This window comes from Thunnus albacares, chromosome 20, assembly GCF_914725855.1.
Source record: "Thunnus albacares chromosome 20, fThuAlb1.1, whole genome shotgun sequence".
Taxonomy (NCBI): domain Eukaryota; kingdom Metazoa; phylum Chordata; class Actinopteri; order Scombriformes; family Scombridae; genus Thunnus; species Thunnus albacares.
In genome coordinates, this window is record NC_058125.1 from 1,369,654 (window position 1) to 1,392,089 (window position 22,436).

The following is a 22,436-nucleotide window of genomic DNA, read 5'->3' on the forward strand; positions in this document are numbered from 1 at the left end:
CACAGCAGAAATTAACACGACAGCAAGCCAGTCAGTCTGCAGTTTTTGGCTTGCACATCAAAGTACACACCCATTTCCTACCGCAAAGTAAATGAAGAGGATGTCCTCTGGAAAAGAATAAAAACGTTTTAACGAGGCAAGCTCATTTGTATTGTTATTGTAGGTTATACAGATAAAGCATGTTTGCAAAGTTAAATGTTTACTACTCTAAAGTTCAACTAATGAACCCTCTGGTTTTATTATCAGGATACTCTTCAAACTGGCAGCATTATCAAATTATATATTGTGATAAATATCGATAATGATCAATATGGAAAAAATGATCGTGATCATATTTTTTGCCATATCGCCCAGCCCTACCCACAGTTATCAGAGTTTCATCTGATGATTCTAATGATAATGCTTGTATTTTCGAACTGCCTCTTTTACATGAGTGTGCTCAGAGCTGGACTGGAAAAACCCAGAGTTAACAGAACCAGTTGATAACCAGCTTTATGATACTGGATCACTGACGTTAGGCTCAGTGAAGCCAGGCAGCTCAAAGAGAGCAAGACTGTGTTGAACTGCTCTGGAGGCCTGTGTAAACCAGACTGTAAAAAAAATAATGGACGTATCCACGGTGATGTCACCCACTGGTTTGAAGCCTTGAGTTTGGCATTTTGGCCGTTGCCATTTTTGGAGCCAGAAATGAACCATATTTGGACAAGAGGGTGGAGCTGCCAGCGTTAGCTGCTAGCTTGGTTAGCACAGTGCATTTACAGCCTATGGTTAACTGTGATAATGCTAATGTTAATTTTGGCTAGCAAAAACAGGCTTAAGACAAAATATACTACTAAACATCTGAGTCCTTAGAGGGTGTTTTAGTACAACCAAACACTGAACAAGACTTTTTTAACCTACTAATATTTTACAATTAACTTTCATCAACTGAAAACACACTAAACTAGTGACAGCTACGTCTATACTCCTTATCTAGAGTTATGATATGTAACGAACGTAGCCAACATTGTCGCCGTGGTAGCGACTTGTCAATCACAAGGTAGCCACGCACTAAAGCATACGCTGCTTTATCGTCTATTTTACTCTAAATAGGACCGTAATTTATAAAATGAACATCATGCTGTATTGAAGAAAACTTAAAACTAGCGATTGACCATAAACTTATTGGGAAAATGTTTACTGAAGTAATAAATCAAGTGAGAAGTAGAGTCATTTTCTCATAGACTTCTATACATTCACGCTTCTTTTGGCAACCAGTGGAGTTGCCCCCTGCTGGCAGTTAGAGAGAATGCAGGTTTAAGGCACTTCGCATTGGCTTCACTTTTCAGAGCTGGAGCTTCCTGCTTCGCTCAAACAGAGCAGGGGGAGGAGAAGAGAGAAGGATCATTTTCAGGCAGCAGCAATACAAGCTGAACAGGATTCCAGAGCATGTTCACACTCTTTGTGGAGATTAAAAGTTACTGCTGGCTGAGTCTCAATACTGTGTCAATACTGCTTTTTCCTGCCTGTTAGCTTCAACTGATGCAACCTGTGTTAATGATTAGTCATTACCAAGCCCAGAGAGAAACTAAGATAAGATCATTCAACATTACTGTCAGAAATACTGTAACAATGCTTCACTGAATGCTTCTTTCTACTTTCATTTGGGAGGAGACATTCAGACAAAAACATCATCACAGAAATATTCATGGATTATAGAGATACCTTGCCAGTATTGCACACATTCAGATTATTGATGTGGTTTATGATTTTGATTCTTTATCAATTCCTTTAACAAAAACTTTCTGACAAATCATTGTACTGGAAATGACATTTTATTGCTTAATTTCTGTTAAGCAAAATGGTAAATGGTAAAAATGGTAAATGGAATGCATTTATATAGTGCCCTTCTAGTCTTCCGACCACTTTAGGCTACATATCAACATTCACCCATTCACACACACATTCATACACTGATGGCAGAGGTTGCCATGGCATCATCAGGACATTCACACACACACACACTCAAAGGCACAGCCTTCGGGAGCAATTTGAGGTTCAGTATGTTGCCCAAGGACACTTTGACATGCAGTCTGGAGGAGATGGGGATCAAACCACTGATCTTCCATTTAGTGGATGACCCACCCTACCTCCTGAGCCACAGCCGACTACAGTAAACTGCTTTATTTAGGGGATCTTACAGCGTATGCAGGGGTCCACAGACATTTCAAGCTGTGATCTGTCATTTTGCTTTGAAAAAAAGTGTATGCCAAATGAAAGTCATGTAAAGCTAACAATTGGAGGCCAGTACTGTATACGTGAGAGGAAACCAGAAAGGAATAAAGGTCAGAGACAGGTTAGAGGGGTGTCATCTTAATTTGAGGATCCTCAGCTGGCCACCAAATTAGAGAAGTGAGAAAATGTCATGATGTTATCTGTGAAATATGTCTGTAAGCAACAAGAGAAAGCTGAAACGCCCATTTGTAAGATATATAAACCAACTGTGAATGCTCTATGATGAGCCTTTTTCTATGTAACCCCACTTGTGTGTTGCACTGTGAAACGCTCCTTCTTGTACAAGAAAATAAATTCAACTTAAACTTTGATACTTCAGATCCAGTCTCCATTATTAAAGGTCATTAAGAAGAAATTTGTTTAACACCCACATTTGAGAAGCTGAAGCCTGAGCATGTTTGCCAATTTTACATTCAAGTTCTGTCTATCAACTAATTCATTAGTGGCAGGCATGAGAAGAAGAAATGAGAGTGGTGCAGTCCAACAATTCTGAGTAACTAGACAATTAGAATCAAGTTCAAGTGACTCTTGATTCCCATCTTTACTCTAGAGATGCACCAATCCAATACACAGGATTGGTATCGATGCAGGTCTCAACCATGACATGACTGAACCACATTATATATAGTTTCTTTGTCAGTGTCATTACTAAATTCTGTGTTTCCGCTATCAGTTGCATTCATGATCAGTACTCTGTATCAGCAGATACCCCAAGTTGAGGTACTTCAGGTGCTCTATTATAAAAATGGCTCAACCTATCATCTGCTGTTTTAAATCAGCCCTGAAAAGGCGGGGCCAATGCTGACGTGGAGTGGACCATTTGGGAGTTCTCTACATCATGATGTTTATATAGCCTAGATGGTACGCCCACCTCTCCCAGCCTCCACCTTTGGGTGTGAAGAGTCTGTGAAACCGCCTAGCCTGCTTGCACTCATTTTCAAATATATACTGATCGAGACAGTTTTAGCTTCAGCAGCTAACAGCTGCTAACAGCAGAACTTACCTGCTGGAGAGACTCTGTCTGTGACTGTCTGTGGGAGGAAGAGCTGCTGGCAGCCACAAAAAAACAGAAATCCTCTTCACCTTTCACAGCTCTTTAACTCTCTGGCTGTCTTTTCCTGCAGTTATCAGTTGTCTTCGACTGTGTCAGTGATAAAAACCAAACAGCCAATCTGATCAAACAGCCACCGTCTATTCTATCCCTGCCTCCAAAGTCTCAAAAGTCAGCCTGATGAGCGAGCGTTGAGAAGTTGCAGGGGACATGGGGAGGGTTGAGCTTGTGCTCGTCACAGCCCTGTGCTCATGGGACCACAGTTGTGCACACAGAGCAGAAATGTTCTCTTGTGAGGATGCTTTTTCCGCTCGCAGATACTGTTCTGTGGGCTTGTATCACGTGCACCGTTACTGAACTTGTCCACTGATGAGCAGCAGCGGACCACAGCTCTGCAGCTCTGCTCCACAGCGAACAGTCACAGACGGAGAGATTTCCTCCAGCAGGTCAGTGCTGCTGTTAGCTGCCGAAACCAAAACTGTCTTCATCTATCCATTAAAGGAAGGAATCTCTATCTGTATGTCTGTGTGTCCTTCGCATCTCTTAAACCGTTCATCACATCGACTCCACACTTGGAAGGTGCATCGCTGGGGAGAAAACGGAGTGCTGTGTTGAATTTGGGGCAATTTGGACATGTGGCATGATAAATATATAAGCTAGTGATTGACAGAAATACGTTATTTTCTGATTGTTTCGCAGTGGTCATGTTCTAAAGCACAAATAAACAACCATCAAACACTCAACAGGTGGTTTACTGTGGAGACACATGCTCTTTTGGTGTAATTTCAAACATGCGACACGTTTAATATTAATAAGCTATGAATAAGCGAACAGCAAGCCACTCAGTCCATGTCTGAGTGCAGCGATACAAACACCGTCACACCACAGCGGGGCGGGGCTTCTAGGCTCAGACTCAACTCCACAATTGGCAGGTGTACTGCCGAGGGGCCAAAGGAAGCGCGGTGTCGAGTGTGAAGTTATTTGGACACGAGACACATTTAATAAACTTTGAATAAACAAGTGAACAGCAAGCTGCTCGTCTCTGTGTCTGAGTGCAGCGGGGACTTTGGTACAAACACCTTCACAGCACAGCAGGGCGGGGCTTCTGGGCTGTGATGAATCCCCCTCAATTAAAACTGCCTGAGAGAGAAGAACAAGCGCACACAGGAGGAAAAAACAGAGGCGCAGGCAGTGAAAAAAAAAAGCCAATAGAAGCACAGACAAATTTAATTGGCAGCAGAATCAACCAGTGGAAGACCATGAACTGCTTATACAGTTCAACCTCATTTTAGTCTTAGTGGTGAAGTTTCTGTCTGGATTTAAACTATTTAATGTATTAAATCCTTATTTTAATTGATACATTTGTAGATTGATATATATATATATATATATATATATATATTTGTTGTCAAGAAATAATAAGAAATCTGCCCACTCGGATCAGGCATGTTTTGAACAGTTACTGAACTAGTGTGAAAATTATCCAAGTTAAACACAGACAGGTTGATTTAAAAATGACTTCTGGCTTGATTAAATGTTGTCACACTGGTTGTCTTCCTCTCATCATTATTATTATTATTATTATTATTATTATTATTATTATTATTATTATTATTATTATCATTATCATCATTTTTCTCTGGCCAGGGGATGTCACTGAGCAAGAGAAGTGGGTTACACTTCAGCTGATTTTCACTTTCTGATGTGTCGGGGAAAATCCCCAAACTCATGTGCTGACACGGTTATGCTACAGTGGTTACCATATGATCTTACATGAATATATATACAGTAGCGGTAGTGCTAAATCAGATCACTTCTTTAACAGTTCATGATCAGTACATGGATTAACTGGTAGTGCATCTTTTGAATTCATGCTAGAACATAGAACTATCACACACACAATCCTGTGGTCTACTTTGTTTTCACACCACAAACGAACCGCACCAGAGTTTGGTTGGAAGCCACCTGAGACCCAGCAGAGTTCAGTTTTCACACATACAGCTGGATTTTTGTTTGAACCACACTGAACAAGACATGATCACCAACCGTGGAGCCGGAAAATGCAGCATGACAATGGATACTGCCATCATATTTGTTAATAAGTTTTTAATAACTAAGTTATATAATGGTTGTATACACCAAGCATGTTTGGACCTGAACTCTGGAGTTTGATTCCCTTTGTCCACCGTGCTGAAGACAGACATAGTCTGACTCCCTCCCACACCAAAAGCCACAGCCTGACCTCATGGATGGCAAATACCAAAATTCAGACAAATAAACAAGCTACTTCTTAGTTCACATAATCTTGATTTAAAGTGCTGGTAGGCCTGTAATTAAACACAGTAAATACAGATGAACCAAATGCAAAGAAAGTAAATTTAGCTCACACAATAGAAAACAATGCATACACTACAGAGGAGGCTAAAAGGTTGCTAAAAAAAAGAGAAGACCTCAGCCAAAACATTTCTGTGGAGGGACAGTTTTGTCCTGACTGACTGCAGGGAAGTCATCAAGGCAGCTGACTGACCAGCAATGACTCATCCATCTGAGACCGCACTGTAACTTTATCATGCACAATCAATTCAACTCAACATCTCACCTGATAACAGAGAATGGAGGCTTTGATAACATCAGGTGTACAGTGCGCACGAGCGTGAGCGTGCGTGAGAGAAGACTGGAGAAAGAGCATGGAGCAGGGATTCAACAGCCACTGATCCACAGATGAGCACAAATTAAGAGCTGTAGATGTAGTGCACGGACTAATACGGGAGGAGGTAGTTGGTGTACATTAAGTAGTGACATTGTTATCGTTACTGAGAGTGACAGAGTAAGATAACCTAGCCCATATTCACAGCTGCATGAAACCTACATCATATGCATGCTCCCTCATTTATGAAAAAAAAAAATCATCATACTGAATTTTCATTTTTAAAAAATCTCCAAAAGTGTTCTTGCTGACAGCAAACATATCTGGTAGAGCACAAACACTTTCTAAATTGATAAGTTGTCACCCACAGTTTGGTTCAAGATGTATCATACAGTAGAGCTTACTGATAATTCATTTTTAGGTTCCCACAACCTCTTTCCAATGACACACCATGGGTGGACGGAACAAACAGTATGCTAAAGGTTGTGTGTTTATATAGATAAGAAACTGAATGGTGGGTTCAGTCATCTGTAGGTGTGATAAGCAAACGCACATTCAGTTGCCAGATTCAAAGGAAGTCATGTTTTGCGACAGGAGGTCTGATAGAAGCTTCTGTCACAAAAGTCTTGTCCAGTTTACTTACCCACTTTATCCACTCCGTACTTGTGACCCGCCACCTGATGTGACAGCGGGACGCAGCCGTTCAGGTGAGCCTGGACCTGTGGCCCCTGAGGTCGCTGGTCGCTCTTCTCTTTGGCGGGGGGGCCGCCGGGGAGCCGCGAGGTCAGGCTGACCCCAACAGCGGCAGAGCTGGGGGTCAGTTCCAGTCTGCCGAGAGCTAGAGAGGACTCCATCATCACTTGATGCTGAGTTGTTGACATTTTTTTAAATTAAAAGGGGGCAAAAAACGCACAAAGTCTTTGTCCAAGAAAAATATAAAATAATAAAGTAAATGATGTGACTGTATCGATTCACATACTGTTATTACGTAAGCATAGAATGCAGCCCCGCAGACAAATTCAACAAACTGTTTGGGCGTGAGGTTGAGAAGCCTTCATGGAAATGGTTCAACCCAGATGAAAGCAGCACAGCAGCCTCGCTAGTGTTCGCTGTTTTCCACCAACGACAACCAGCACATTGACGGACAACCACGCTGTCGTGTCGCCCGCTGTGTCCGGCGGTGAAGCAGAGCTCCCGAACAAGCGCTAATTCAATGATTTTCATATCTTGAACAGCAGCATAAATACATCCTGGCCACATCCCACTTCCTACCAGTGTCAAAACCAGCAGAGCCAAGCCCTATTTCCGTTCACATGTTCCAAAATAAAACCGACTGAGCCGTATAGATAATGCAGCGTTCCACGGTAATGTTAAAGACTGAGAATGCTGTTGCTAGTAATAACTCAGCTGTCGTCTTTTCTTAGAGTTACTAACTAATACGACCCAACACTTGGTTATTTCAAATCAAAACTTATATATTTGGCGTCTTCACTGTGAAGGGAAATCATCCAACCTCCGGTCTTATGTTCGTGCAGTTCAGCTACCTTGACGCAGCTGCACTTCCTCGCTTCAGAGGAGTAAATACTGTTGTCTCTTAGTAATGTTGATGTTACGACACAGTCAGGAGAGATATCCAGTTCTAGTCAGCAAATGCAGAAGCAGGCGGGGCGAACGGAGACAATTAAATACCGAATTTGCATACAGAAGCTATCCAGTCCAGGTTTTGATTGCTAACTTATCGATACTGTCTCTTTAGTTGCTAAACAAGCCCTTCTTCCTCGCGTCACAATATCGCAAAGCACCGGGACATCACACACGCCGTACAACCGGGACCTATCCACTGACGATGAGCACAAAACCGACATATTGTTGCCTTTAAATCCATGATATTAAAAGAGGTCGGTGGAGTCCTCCTCAGCCACAGATATCCAGGTCAGTGTAGGCGGTTACCTCTCTACGTAACGAACAGCGCACAAAGCCTCCTACACGTTTGCGACACTTCCCATTACTGTCGCAAAACATACCTTTTCAAACACTTTTCAGCACTCTTATATTGGTTTGGGATTTGGGTTTGCCACTGTTGTAAAGTGCTTATGTCATGACCCAGCGAGCGTATATGTGTGAAATAGAGATTAATAGAGATGCATTGTGTGCCCTCAGTTACCTTGACAGTTCAGTCCAGTATTTCCATTCCATTCATTTGTAATATTTCGTCCTACCTTGTGAGATCAGATACACTTAAATGATCAAATTATGGGCATCATTACAAGAAACAAAGGAAAAGAAATTAGGAACAACATAATAATTTCCAAAAACATGTTGGAGGAAGACCGCACACAGTACTTGTTCGTTTCATCAACTTCTTTTTTATTTAAACAGCACTGTGCTGAATTAAAGCCCAACGTTTTGACTTACGCCTTCATCAGGAGCCAAACAGGAATACTGTGTTGAAAACCACTTTTTATACATTTCCAGACATCACAAGGTATTCTTTAGGATAATCACATAATTTGGTAATCAAGCCGTCATCTGTGTCACCTGCATTGCCACCTGTGTTTGCTTTACACAATTTACAAAAACATAAAAATAGGTAGTATTACATGTGAAATATAAAATGTGCAGAAAATAATAGTGCAAGGGATCCTGAATCTTCTCCTTTTTTATTGTAGACATTTTTGACTTGACACAGTAGAAAGGTCATAGATGTAATTTTATTGCATTGTTCCCTGTAAGTGTCAATGTCAACAATTTCAGTCAGCATTTCAGTCAGCATGCAATAGGCCCTTTTCACAGCAGATTTCTCGACTAACAGGAAATGTACAAGTATAACCGTAGAACGAATAATTCATATTATGACTCCATAAGTGTCCCATTCCTACCAGGCATTACTGCAATTTCCTGGTATGGCATGTAAAAATGACACCTGTGTTTAACAGGTCAAAATGTGCAGATGTTTCTGTGAAGATGTTTAGTTGCAAAGATATATCACTGAGGTAAACATATGGAAACCCAGCAGGGAATGGGACCTCATCAGTGGAAACTCAGATGAAGATAGAACGCTTTAGACTAATTGGTTTAAAATATTACTATTGGTTTATAAAGCGCTGAATGGTTTAGGGCCAGAATACATTTCTGATCTTCTGCTACATTATGAACCATCCAGACCTGTCAGGTGATCAGGGACAGGTCTGCTTTCTGTCGCCAGAGTCAAAACTAAACATGGAGAAGCAGTGTTCAGTTTTTATTCACTTCACTTACAGTTCTTTTAAAGGCTGAGGACTTTTCTGTTTGCTGCTGCCTTTTTTAAATCAAATTTGAGGCTTTTGATTAATATCTTATACTGCACTGTAACTTTCCTGTTTTATCTGTCTTATTCTATTTTAGCTTATTTTTATTTCCAATATAATACTTTTTAATTGTATTTAAATGTCTTTTAATATTTCCTTATGTTGCTTTTATATTCCGATGCTATTCTTGATGGCTTTTATGCCCTATGTAAAGCACTTTGAATTTCCTTGTTGTTGAAATGTGCTACGCATATAAACTTGCCTTGCCTTGAGACATGACTTGACGTGACCTTGAGAGGTGGGGGGCAGTGGTATCTCAGCACCAATATGAGCTGTAAGTGTTGGAAGCGTGTTGGTTGTTAGAAATCATAGTAATTCACTGAGCTCTAGAAGGCAGCGGATCATCCATGGGACATTGGGCCTCAAATGGCAGTGGAATCCCAAAAGGGATTTTGGGCCGCAGATGAACAATGGGTCCCCAGAAAAGACATACTGCTGATCCAGTGTTTTTTTTTCATCCACACCAAAATTTGACAACTTTGTTCCCCACACAGAAGGCTCTTTCATGTCTATAGAACAGCGCCTTTGTACATAAACTGATACTGTATGCTCACTTCCCAATCTATGATATTTGCTTAAGGACAACTGCCTCTAGTTTCACATCAGCGCGTGCTAGCTGAGTTTGTTAAAAATGAGCTGTGTAGGTTGTCCATCTGTTGGGACATCTCAGCTAGTGATATCTTGAACCTCAACACAGTTTAACAGAACTTTACCTGTCAAATTTCAGTTCAGCACTGAGATCTATCTACCTCCAGACAAACTAAAATTTACCTCCATCAGCTGAGGAAGGAAATGTGTCCACTATACTGTCTTAGTATCTAATTTTATGAAATGGCTTATTTACCTAATTTCAATTTCATGTTCATAAAAATAACAAGTCTAAACATGAGATGTAGTGATTATGCCAAATTCATTTCTTGAAGTCACCAGGAGATGTGTTGTATTATTCAGCAGCACTGCATGAAAACATATAAAAATAAATCTATTACCAATTACGTGCATATGAATACAATTTGTAGGTGAGAGAGTTTACATGTCCTTGGCTTTCTGCCTCTGGTTTGTCTTTCCTTTAAACACTTTCACTGAAGTGTGCTGTGATGCATGTAACTACAATTATAAATCACTTCAGAATAATAACAACCTCTTCTAACAGTATAACCCTCAGTGACATAATAATTAATGGATAACAGTAGGATATTTGATATTTGACAACATGACTCTGAAATTCTGTTTTGTATAGCTGCTTAGTAAGTCTTCTGTGGAAAACAAACCCAGTTAATCAGTTACATGCATGTGAAATAAATTTGGTGGTGATCTGACATCAGATAAACCATTCTAAGAAAGTCTGTCATCCTGAGATATAGAACCTCCCTCTCCTTAATTCCCATGATTCCAAATGGGTCCATGTCCCTAATTAAACTGACAATTACACTTATCTGTTGGAAAGTTCATGCTATCACTCTAATTGAGCCAAAGTCCCATAAACACAGATACTGGGATCAGTAAACAGACTGAAACTGTTTCCAGTGACATGAAGTTCTGTCCAGTCTGATTTCTTCATAACAACATGATAGTGTTTATGCTGCCTTACATAATATAGACATGACTGTATTGCTATTTTAACTTGGCACATTATTTCTATCTCTGTTATAAAATGTTTTCACAGTTCGCCAAACTTTCTCAAGATGGAGATGGTCTGAGAAAATAGTGGTGACTAAGAACAAAGAAACTGTATGAATTAATAAAAGCAAACAATCAAAAAAATATTTTAAAATAGCAGCCAAGATATCTAAACACACCAAAGACTTTCAGTGAAGGGCTAGTGTAAGGGGCTCTAACATCTCTTATATATCATTAAAGCCACTGATGAATTCACCTTATAATCCACCAAGCACTTCATTTCAATTTGTAGAGGGTTAAAGCAGCATTCTACGAATTTTACATGTGTCAATTTACCAGTCACTGGAAGTACTCACTCAGCCTGTGAAACAGTAGTAGTACACACAGTAATATGTCCTGTGGAGGTTTTGTCAAGTCAGGGATATAGCCCTGATAATGTCACCTCAGTTTGGGCTTGTAGACTACAAATTTGGAAAAAAAGAAAAAAAAAGAGCCTGCATTACAAACTCATGTGGAGGTTGAAAGACATGAACATTTACCAGACAGGAAAGGTCTAACAAAAGATGCTATGGATTTACAGCATTGGATGTTCAGAACAACATTAGCACTACTTGAAAAAAGAAGGCTCGTCATTTATTTCAATCAGACCACTGTGCACTGTGTTCACACAGACAGAGAACCTGCAAAAAAAAATGCAGGTCATCTGACAAAAAAAAGTGAACCGGGCTCAACTTTTTTCTTCACTAAGGTGTCACATTGGCCAATCAGATATGTGCAAGTGCTCATTCTGATAAATAATACTGTAACATAATGGGGGTAATTCTGTTTACCTCATGTCAAGAAGGAGGGTGAGATGTAGCTCTGATAACATTCCAAGCAGACCCCCTGACCCCCCATGGTACAGAACTTAGTACTGGGGGCACAGAGGAGCAAGCTGCTGGCAGATCTGAGGGTGCAGGTGAAGGTTTGTGGTATGATCAGTTCCTGTAGGTAGGGAGGCACATGCCCATTGATGGATTTGTATGTGAGTAGCAGGACTTTGTTGTCAATCCTGAAGGAGACAGGGAGCCAGTGCAATGAAAACAGAATTAGTGTTATATGTTTGTATTTTCGCACTCTCATCAGAATCCTGGCAGCACTATTCTGAATGTACTGGAGCTTCTGGATGCTCCTGTCACGGAGTCCTGTGAAGAGCGCATTGCAGTAGTCCAGTCTTTAGGAGATAAAGGCATGGACAAGTCTCTCTGCATTTGACATAGAGATCATCTTCATCATCATGTTCACATGTTAAGTTTTTCTGGAGCTTTTAATCACATCACAGATCTTTGTCAGCAGATGGCGTTTGCTCAATTGTCATACTCTGTTGAAAGTATGAAACTTCTGTCATAGCCATGGTCGGCTATGATTAGAAGGCTCTGTTAGAAGGCTCTGTTCAAAGGTGGTCTGAGCTTTGAATGTAAATGTTCTCCTTGATCTTTCTGTGGCTGTCCTCTGACTCTTGGTTGATGTCCTTTGATTTTGGATGTTAGTTTGTGCATTCTGGAAAGTGATTCTTTTTTTTTTCTTTCTTTCTTTTTGCCAGTATCAGAAATATTTTGTGTCTCACACATTTCCAGGGACTAATGCTAATATTATCATCACTCCATGTTGATAGTGTGGACAGGGTAAAAGCACTCCCTTACACTCTCCAGGAAATGAAAATTAATATCAGAAAATGAACTTTGACTGATTCTCATTTATTGTTTCAGACATTAGCCTATGGAAACAATCTGTGTAAACAACACCACCTAATGGAAAACAAGGAAAACTGCACTGGCAACGACAGTCCCAGTGTTTCTCGAGTTTTAGTTCCTCAATTATAAATCATGTACACTTGCATGCTGTATTTTTCCAGCCATTGGTTTGTGTGAACATGAAGTCTACTTTTTTGTCAAAATTGCATTATCTTCGTAGAGTTAATCAGTGCAGACTTCATATGCAATCAATCTGCGATTTGCAGCAGTGACAATGTAATATCGAGTCAAACAAATAATATTGTCATATTGTAAAGAAACTGATGGATGCTCTGAAAAACACCAAAAATCAAAAACAATAACGGTTCGCTGTCATATAAAGTAGGCTGTATGTGGTGGGGTATATTCAATTCAATTCAATTTTATTTATAACATTATTCATAACAAAAGTCATCTCAGGACACTTTTCATATAGAACAGGTTTAGACCGTACTCCTTAATTTACAGAGACCCAACAATTCCCCCATGAGGAAGAACTTAGTGACAGCGGCAAGGAAAAACTCCCCTTTAACGGGAAGAAACCTTAAGCAGGTGGGCGGCCATCTGCCTCGACTAGTTGGGTTGGGGATAAAGAGAGAGGGAGGGGGAGAGGGGAGAGAGAAACACAGAGAAGCATAGTAACAACAATAATAACAATAACAACGATAATAAAAATAATAGAGTTATGGCCAGTAAAATTATTAGCAGGAGTAGCCATTTATTCTATTTTATTCAAGTCATTTGGGAAAAACAATGCATCACTCAAAAAATAATGCTCTGTTCAGATTTCAGCTGGTGTATAATACCATCAACATCAGATCGAATCTGTTATATAGAAAAAAGAAACGTATTCTCATTGGATAAATGGTAGATACGGGGATTTGGGGGAGACATTATTCACCTACTTCCATAAATTTTTAGGCACCAACAATGAAATAGGCATGTAAAATAGCAACTGGAGAACTTTTACAGGCTGTATGAAGTGCACAATAAGTTAATATTCTTGTGGATATTAATGCAAGTCATAACAAATGAGAGTGGCTAATTTCTCAACATTAATCATGTATTCGAAATCAACACAATAAGTGGTCATTATGCTGTTTTTTTTTTTTTTTGGAGAATGAGACTGAATTAAAAAAAATTGTGGTCGACACACCACTATGTTAAAGGTGATCATTTGAAACCAAAATACACGGAAACTTTCAAACGACTCGCAAACAGAGCATTTTGAACTACGTTTCCCATGAACCAATTCGGAGGAGCGACCGTAAACAGAAGAAAGCGGAAACAAAAGAGGTTTTATAAAAACACAAACACTTCCCGGCTGTCGAAGTACTCAGGGAATAAACTACAGCCATTGACTTCGCCAGCAATAAGGCTGAAATTGAAAATAAAGAGTCGACGTGAGTTGAGGAGCGAAGTGCATCAGTCAACATGGCACTAAAAAGAATACAGAAGGTAAGTTTGACTTGCTAGCGAGGGTTAACAGCTAATGGAAGCTAACTGGCCCAGTAGAGGCTAACGTTGGAGTTCATATCCACAAAAGGTTTATCAACAAAGCGTTTAGTGCTATCCCGGCATTAAAACAACTTCTGCCGAACTTTATAACGTTTCAGGAAATAATGTGGTTGTTGACACCATCCAGAACAGACACAACAGCCGGTGACAACTCCAAAGTTTGGTGCTAGCTCGCTAACAAATAGCGAAGGTAGCTTAGTAACTACTGTGTCTGTCGGTCGGTCAGCCTGTCTGTGTGTATTCTCTAACGTATCTAATTAAAAAACAACATCCATGTTATACTCGTGCTTGTCCTCTTGGCGGTGGACAAGTACTGCAGTGAGCAGGGAAGTTACTTCACAACACTGAGTGCCATTCATTTCTAGCGGTTTCCCCGTGTTTTGCTGATACCTCTGTTAGTGCTATCAGGGCCTTAATTTAAAGTGGAGAGATAGTAGGAACGCGTCAGTTATCTCTTAACAATCACAGGTCCTCATGAAGTTCAGACTTTGCATTAGCAAGCAGGAAATATAATATTATGATGTGATAAAACACACAAGTGATTTAGCTAACTTGCATAAACTCTATGTCAGCTACTGTTTGCTGTTTTAGATGGTTAGCTCTTCCTCTCCCTCCTGCCACTCCTTTCCATCCAGGAAACCTGCGGGAGGATAGAGGAGGATCGGGGGGAAGTTGAGGCCACTTGGGACAAGTTATTTGCTATTGAAACATCAAGAATGGACGTATGTTAATTTGTGAAGTGGCACGGTGAAAACTGATGACACTTAACTAATATCCCGAATAGCCAGATCATTTTATCCACTCTACCCAAATCACTGTGCACCCATTACTGAAGCAGCCAGTGTTTAACTAGTGACTTTACAAATGAGCATGAACCATTCAGTTAGCAATTTTAGTTACATTTACAACCTGACAATACTCTGCATGTTTTTTCATGCTTTGTAAATGAATTCTGCCTGTGAAAACAGTTGTATAATGTCTTCTGTGGCTCTGGAAGAGTTTTGTCTAGACTGAGAAAATAATAATAATGATAATAATAATAATAATAATCTTTATTTATATAATACCTTTCAAAACAAATGTTACAAAGCGCTTCACAAGGCAATAAAAAGGACAGATTAAATAAACCTAGAGACAGTAAATGCAACTATTAAGACAGAACAACACTAAAGTTGATGAAGAACAAATAAAATAATAGAATATTACAGAGATGAAACAAAGTGATAAAAAGAAATAAAAACAATATAGTAAAAACCAAGTTAAAACTGATAAAAACAAATATCTGAACACATGAATACCTATCTACACAGAAACATAAATATACATGTAGAAGCTTATACACAAACAGACACACTCAACATTGGTACATTGTAGTAAAAATCATAATCAGGGCTATTTTCAGCTTAGGTTTAGAACAAAAAACCTTTGCTACAAACTGGAGGTGTGGTGTTTGTAAGGAGTTTATGTTTACCAGGCAGGCAGGGTCTAAGGGAGAGAAGCTATTGCATCATGGGAAAGGTAGGATCCAGTGTTGTTGCTGCTTGACCCACAATAGAGCTGAACAGTCAGGATATCTCTAACGTTACCTCCGCTGCAATGTTTTTGGCTATTTTGGCTCAAAAGTACCCCCAACTTTATTGAGGTGGAATACTAAATTGCTGGAGTATTCCTTTAACACACACACACACAAAATGTATATGTTGTAATAGCAGCAATAACATCAGTGAGAGGAAGAAGGAAGGTAGCATTTTTTAAAAAGAGAGGAAGTTCATTCTTGACCTTGAAAGCAGTAGTTTGACAAACAAAACCAACCTAACAATAACTCAAGCTCCAATTACCACTTCATCCACTGAGGAAGACTATGAGATACAGTTGAAAGCTAGTTAGTGGATCTTGAGTGAAGATGAAGTGTTAGTTTTAGGGATGTGTGCCGATATGTCTTTCATGGAAAAACACAGGAAGTGAGGTCTTTGGTTTTTGTGAGAAACAAAACATTGTACTTATTATCAGCATTAGTCACCATGGCTAAGATGAATAAAGACACAAGTATTCCTTACAGACACTTAACTTCATCAGTTAACAACAGGAAATAACATCAAAGTACGTGTACACAAAGTTTGATTTAAATGTGATGTCAAGATGCTGCTGGAGGAAATGAAGAGTGTTATACTTCATCAGTACCTGCAGTGTTCAATTACTAACTGCAGTATCTCTGCTGTGTTGATTAGGAGCTGCAGGACCTGCAGAGAGACCCTCCAGCACAGTGCTCTGCTGGACCAGTGGGTGATGACTGTGAGTCCATACACACACACACACACACACACACACACACACACACACACACACACACACACACACACACACATATATTTCAGATCACAATTTCTCACCTGAGTGTATTCAGTAGAAATACTTTGACCTATCATATGAAGAAAAAAATACCAAAAACATCACCTTGAAAGTCCAAAGATTAGAAGAACAGGTAGAGTTAGAAGGTATTGTCAGGGTTGGAAGATTCCAGTCCACATTCCAGTCCAGGGTGTTGCAGATGCAGCTAAGTGAGTCACCACACAGCTTTGTCAGCTACTACTTCATGTGTAGTTTAGATGTCAGATGTCACAAATATCCATTATTCTGATCATTATTGGAGTGGTCTGCCAATAAATTCAGCAAAGTTATACAGTATATTTGCCACACAATAGTTATACTTTTAGCGGGACAGTAGCTTGCAGGTGTTTCTCTTAACTAACTGACCCCTGCATTAGCCCCATAGACTCCATTTACTGCTGATTATAGAGTTACTATTGAGTGTCTTTTTCTGTAGGCAGTAGTGAATGAGTGAACAAGGCAGGGGTCTATGTCACTAAACCCAAAATGTCTTCAGTCATTCAAGAGTTTAGAGTCAGTCATTTAGAGTTTATTTTTGACATTTAAGGTGATGTGTGTCATGAGTAGTTGTTGTCTCCTCAAAATGATGCTGGAGTGAGTGAGGACGTCCTGTTTGATGAATTAAATTCCTCCGTCCTTGCATTTTTTCTCTGGCATCCTCGCTGGGAGAACCTGAGACACGTTAGCATAATGAAAAGCACATATACACCCCTCTTCTACTTTGGTTTTACTGGCAAACTACAAACCAACATTAAAGGTGCATGCTGCCACCTACTGTACCAGAGTGTGTAACATCATACTATTCACAGATGGGTCTGTCATGTGTTTGTGTAAGAGAGAGAGCCACCATGAATAAATGAATGTAGGGGAAACACTGATTGATGACAGCTGATGAACATTATCTGTGACAATGTGTACAGTTGACTTCCTTCTGTCTGTGTCTTCCCTCTTCAAAATCTAGTGTTTCATTGGCAGGCAACCATAATGGGTCCGGTGAGTATCATGTTATCACTTTCAGTCATACAGATGTGTGTTCTTCATTAGACATGGTCTGTTAGCAGCTATTAGCAGCTGAACTACTTCTGCTTTCCTTTCAGTAGGTTTGCCTCCACTTGTATTTGCAATGCAGTTGCATTGTGCAACACAAAGTGCCACATAGGATGAAGCCATTGACTTTACTTTGAACTTGGCCTAAAGTATACTTTGATATTTTAATTTATTTTCAAGCATTGTTAGTGAATATAAACTAACTAATCCTCAAATGAAGGCAACTTTAAAAAGAAATGTGTGATATCATCTATAGAGTATTTGTTCACATATTGGGTGCACAGTAGCTGTAAAAGTGACAGTGAAGGTTCGCATTGTTTGGGAATCCTGAAGTACTGTGAGGAAAGTCAAAATAGAATCCTTGTTGTTTGCAGTGTTTACCTCTGTTTTTCAGAGAAGATAAAGCATTACATTGATCAGTAATGTACAATAATGGAGGGTTTGATTTGGCAGTTTTCCACAACTTCTTGCCACTAAAACCTCCTGTGATTTTCCTCTTTACAAACACAGACATTTTTTGAACTGTCTTTGTAAATTTGCCAGTTTAGTGGATCCACTTAGATAAAACTAACACAGTCTAATACAACAGCACTCCAATACATCCACCCTCCATCAAGATTATAATGTTCAGTTTTTATGTGTCAGAGGTGTCGATGTGTTTATGATCATTTCGGAGGATGTCGTTTGCGGTGCTGTTGAACTATTAGAAACACTAAGAGGTGTTTCTAATAATTTGTCCATCCCTAATTGATACAAGTGGGATGGACGAAACATTAGAAACACATCCAGCTAAGTGCTTTTCATTGTGAAATGTTGAACTGATAGAAATGTCTCACATGTCTTCATGTCAGGGTGACAGTCCTTACCAAGGGGGAGTGTTCTTTCTCACAATCCACTTCCCCACCGACTACCCCTTCAAGCCACCAAAGGTAAGAGCTGAGCTGTCATACTGTGGAATGTCATCACGGTCTTCAGTAAACAAGGCATTTTTGTCTAATATTTCAAATGTGTGTGTGTTTATTCTACAGGTAGCATTTACAACAAAGATTTATCACCCAAATATAAACAGCAACGGGAGTATCTGTTTGGACATTCTACGGTCACAGTGGTCTCCTGCACTAACAGTGTCTAAAGGTAACTGCAGTCTCTTATTGCTTTCACTGTATTCAATGTAACCGTGACACATGAGAACATAAGACAAAGCAGGAGTATGCTCATGTCAAACTGCCTTCGTCCACATGCATTCTAATCTTTATTTCCTCTGTCTTCCAGTTTTATTGTCCATATGTTCATTGCTTTGTGATCCAAACCCAGACGACCCCTTAGTTCCAGACATAGCACACATCTACAAGAACGACAAAGACAAGTGAGTACACACACGCACAGGCTCAGGCGCTGCAGTCGTTGTGATTGTGCGTACTCCGTGATGTCAGTATTGATGATTTCGTCTCTTTTTCTTTTCTCTCCTCAGATACAACAAACTAGCAAAAGAATGGACCCAAAAGTATGCCATGTAAAGAAAAAAAAATATCAAAGAAAAAAAAATATGCTGAGAATTTTTCTTTCCTTCCTTTTTTAAAGTCACAACACACTGTAAATGATAGTATGGAATAATTAAGTACTCATAGATAACATCCATCAAACTGTACTGTCATCAACATTATTATTAATCTGAGACCATGACATATTCATTATTTGTTTTTTGAAAGGGAGCAAAGGTTCTACTTTGAGCAGATGAAAAAGGTTGCCTGTGCTCTTTTAAGGGACACCTTGACATTTTAGTTTTGCATGTTGTTTTTATGTCAAGGAGATGTTATTTATGAAACCCAGGTTCATTACAAACTGATTCAAGCAAATGGACAACAAATCCACCATATAACCAATCAGCAACAAGCCTTTTTTTTTCAGAGGAGCTGAGTAATAGTTCAGTAGCAAAGTATACTTGTCGGACAAGCTGCTCCATAACTGGAAAAATCCCAGGTTCAGTCCCTGCTGCGTCATCATCAACAGCCAGCAATAAAAACACTCTGAACCTCAGAAACGTTCCCCCCACTCTGACACATGTCTGTAAAACAAAAGAATAATGACATAATTATATACTTTTTAACATCACAACTCCAGCTCATGTTCATGTTCTGGATGATGGAGGGTTTTGTTCTTTTGCATCTTGTAGCAGACAAAGTTGAATGAAACAATATACTGGTGCAGTTGCCCTGAAAATGGGAGCAATTACAAATCAAGTCATGTATTACTGTGTTCTTCATCTCTTAAGGTTTATTATTATTATTATTATTATTATTATTATTATTATTATTATTATTATTATTATTATTGTATAGTATTAAAAATCTCTGGAACTATATTATTGTTTTATTCTGTTTCATTTACATTTGAGTCATCACCATGTAAATCTGCCATTAAAAACAATGTAGTCTTCTCCCCTGAGAATAGCTGTAATGTTGGCTTTTCGGTTGATTTACACAGGCACAAAGATTCGATTTTTAATCCAGTCAAACTTGCATCTAAGGGTTAAATATGTTCTCCTGTTTGACCTCTAGTCTGTGTGTATATCTATCTATGCTACAGAAAGGGTTAAGATTCCACTTCCTGTTCCTGTGTAAACAGTCTCTCACTTGTGTCTTTGAAGCCTGTGTGGCACCTTTTGTACTGAATTAAAGAATGGTACGCTTTTTATCATGACTTCATGGTCTAGCTCAGTTTGTTAATGTTGATCTATATGATCTTATTCTGTTGACATGGTCTGATTTAGTGATCATATTGGTTGGTACTAATAATTCAGTCATAATTACTCTACAGTAGCATTAAAGGCAACCATACACTTGTATGCTGTGATTTACAGGAAAAAAAGGGTAGTAAACAATACACATCACCAACAGACACGTAAGGGAACAATAGCAGATAATAATACATGCTCTGGAACAAATTTTCTGTTAAATTAGCTCAGATCACTTATATTGTAAACCTTGAGATTTCAGGGCTGCGGGGCAGTTCCTTGCTCTGCTGGATCAGCACAATCCAGGCGAAACCTCATCAAAACACATGGAAAAAGAACACAAACTGTAAGCATGAATGACAGCAGAAGCTCTGATAGAACAGGTACAATGTGTAGATGTATTAACACTCAAGGTGGCTGAAAAATTACAGCATAACACTTAAATACTTCAAATCACAGTGAACACACAGTGATTGTTCACAATTAAGATCACAGTCTATTCAATAATTAGTCAGAAATGAATTAATGTCTGTAATGTATTCAGAGGTTAACAAGCAAGTTAAAGGAAATATAAATCATGTGATACCTGATTCTCCATTTTTGTGCCCAAGGTGGATGCATAACAAGTCACCAAGTATATCACATAGGACTGTATTACATCATGTAACCACAACTGCAGACTGCACATCCTATCCAGCCCTAATCTCCATAACCCCCCCGTCACCCCCACCGATGGGCCAAAATCTCTCTATTAAAGGGATGAATGTGTCTGTCTGTCCTTCCCATATCTCCAGAGCCGTTGATAACACACACTTGGCAGGTGTATGGCTGGGGATCCAAGGGAGTACAGTGTTGTATTTGGTGCAATTTGGACATGCCATATGTTCAATATTAATGAACAATTTGAATAAACAAGAGATCAGCGAGCTGCTCTGCTCTGCAGCAGCGGGGCGGGAACTCTCACAGACCTCTGAACAACTGCATCCTCTGGCCTGCTCACTGTGATGTGTGGTCTTATTCATGATTAATTGTTGCATCACATTCTTAAGCTCTTCCAAAGATGAGAGAGAATCTAAAACATCCACCTGTTCTTTTAGAAGTGATGAGACTTAATGGTGAAAGAAGTTAATTCACAATACCAGTCAAGTTTTGACACACTGTCCCACTCTCTTGAGTGAGAAAGTGTGTCCGAACATTTGAATGGTACTACATGTCACTTCCATTGACTTGGTCTTCAGCAGTGTGGAAGTCTCAGAAAATATTGTTGATTTGTGCAGAGTCAGAAACAATTGTTCCATTCTGGTCTTGTATAGCTGAGAAATACTAGAGCCTTTGCTTCATTTTATGTGTGTCACTAGCAGCTCGTCCCTCTACAAAATGTGTCCACCTGGCTCTAAACAAAGCAGATTCTGCCATAGACTTTGGAAAATTCCTGTAGCGCTAATGTAGTTTTACTTAAAGATAAAGATAAGATGCTCCGATCTATGACTTCATTAAATTTCCTCTCATTATAATAGGAAGTTGGCCTAAGTTTTCCAATTTTCTTTCCAGTGGCCCAGTATTTCATCACTGACCTCCTTTAGAAGTTTAAATTTTAAGTGCTTATTTATCAATATAAAATATTAAATTATTTCAGTTCTCTTTTTTATTAAAAAACAGAATACATTTTTTTACACCATTCATTAGTGTAGCAGAACATTTATTGCAGGGTTTTTTTTTCAGATAGTGATAGTAAAACAATCTTCATACAAAAGAATATTCATCATTTCCCTTCCACACATTAGACTTTCATTTATAGGAATTGCAAAAAAAATTAAGGTCCAGATGTTTTAAAATATATAAAAATACTCTGCTTTCAATGATAATTTATGTCAGTAATGTTTTTTCTACAAAAAAAACATTTCATTACGTTGTTAAAAATTCTTGAAATGACATCTCCTTCTCCTCTCTCATTGAAAAATCCAAAAACTATGAATCTGTAAATATTGTCCATTTCAAAAGTTACTGTTTCCCACCGAGAAGTCCATTCTCAGTGTGT

The 22,436-nt window shown here is 39.2% G+C and overlaps 2 protein-coding genes across 3 annotated transcripts in view; one reads left to right on the forward strand and one right to left on the reverse strand.

Moving 5' to 3' along the window:
* The window catches only part of ipmkb (inositol polyphosphate multikinase b), a 30,944-nt gene extending 22,960 nt beyond the window's left edge, over positions 1 to 7,984 (reverse strand). Inside the window, exon 1 of the mRNA XM_044337835.1 lies at positions 6,616 to 7,984. Coding sequence (XP_044193770.1) covers positions 6,616 to 6,853 — 238 coding nt within the window. The 5' untranslated portion in view covers positions 6,854 to 7,984. The remainder of the gene's footprint in view (positions 1 to 6,615) is intronic.
* Positions 7,985 to 13,963: 5,979 nt separating this feature from the next.
* Positions 13,964 to 20,364, forward strand: ube2d1b (ubiquitin-conjugating enzyme E2D 1b). 2 transcript variants are annotated; one of them, XM_044338100.1, is made up of 7 exons: positions 13,973 to 14,169; positions 16,458 to 16,521; positions 17,579 to 17,610; positions 18,516 to 18,593; positions 18,693 to 18,798; positions 18,937 to 19,030; positions 19,136 to 20,364. In XM_044338100.1, the coding sequence occupies exons 1-7, from the start codon at positions 14,146 to 14,148 to the stop codon at positions 19,179 to 19,181; spliced, it is 444 nt and encodes a 147-aa protein (XP_044194035.1). In that variant the 5' UTR covers positions 13,973 to 14,145; the 3' UTR covers positions 19,182 to 20,364. The 2 variants fall into 2 exon arrangements, with proteins under 2 accessions (XP_044194034.1, XP_044194035.1); XM_044338099.1 differs by having other exon boundaries at positions 13,964 to 14,169; positions 18,516 to 18,798.
* Positions 20,365 to 22,436: the final 2,072 nt, after the last annotated feature.

Excerpts from the sequence above, each read along its gene's own strand:
- ube2d1b (XM_044338099.1), top strand. The coding sequence starts at position 14,146 with ATGGCACTAAAAAGAATACAGAAG. Across the intron at positions 16,522-17,578 it reads TGGACCAGTGGGTGATGACT|TGTTTCATTGGCAGGCAACC; the intron begins GTGAGTCCATAC and ends TTCAAAATCTAG. Across the intron at positions 18,799-18,936 it reads TGCACTAACAGTGTCTAAAG|TTTTATTGTCCATATGTTCA; the intron begins GTAACTGCAGTC and ends TCTGTCTTCCAG.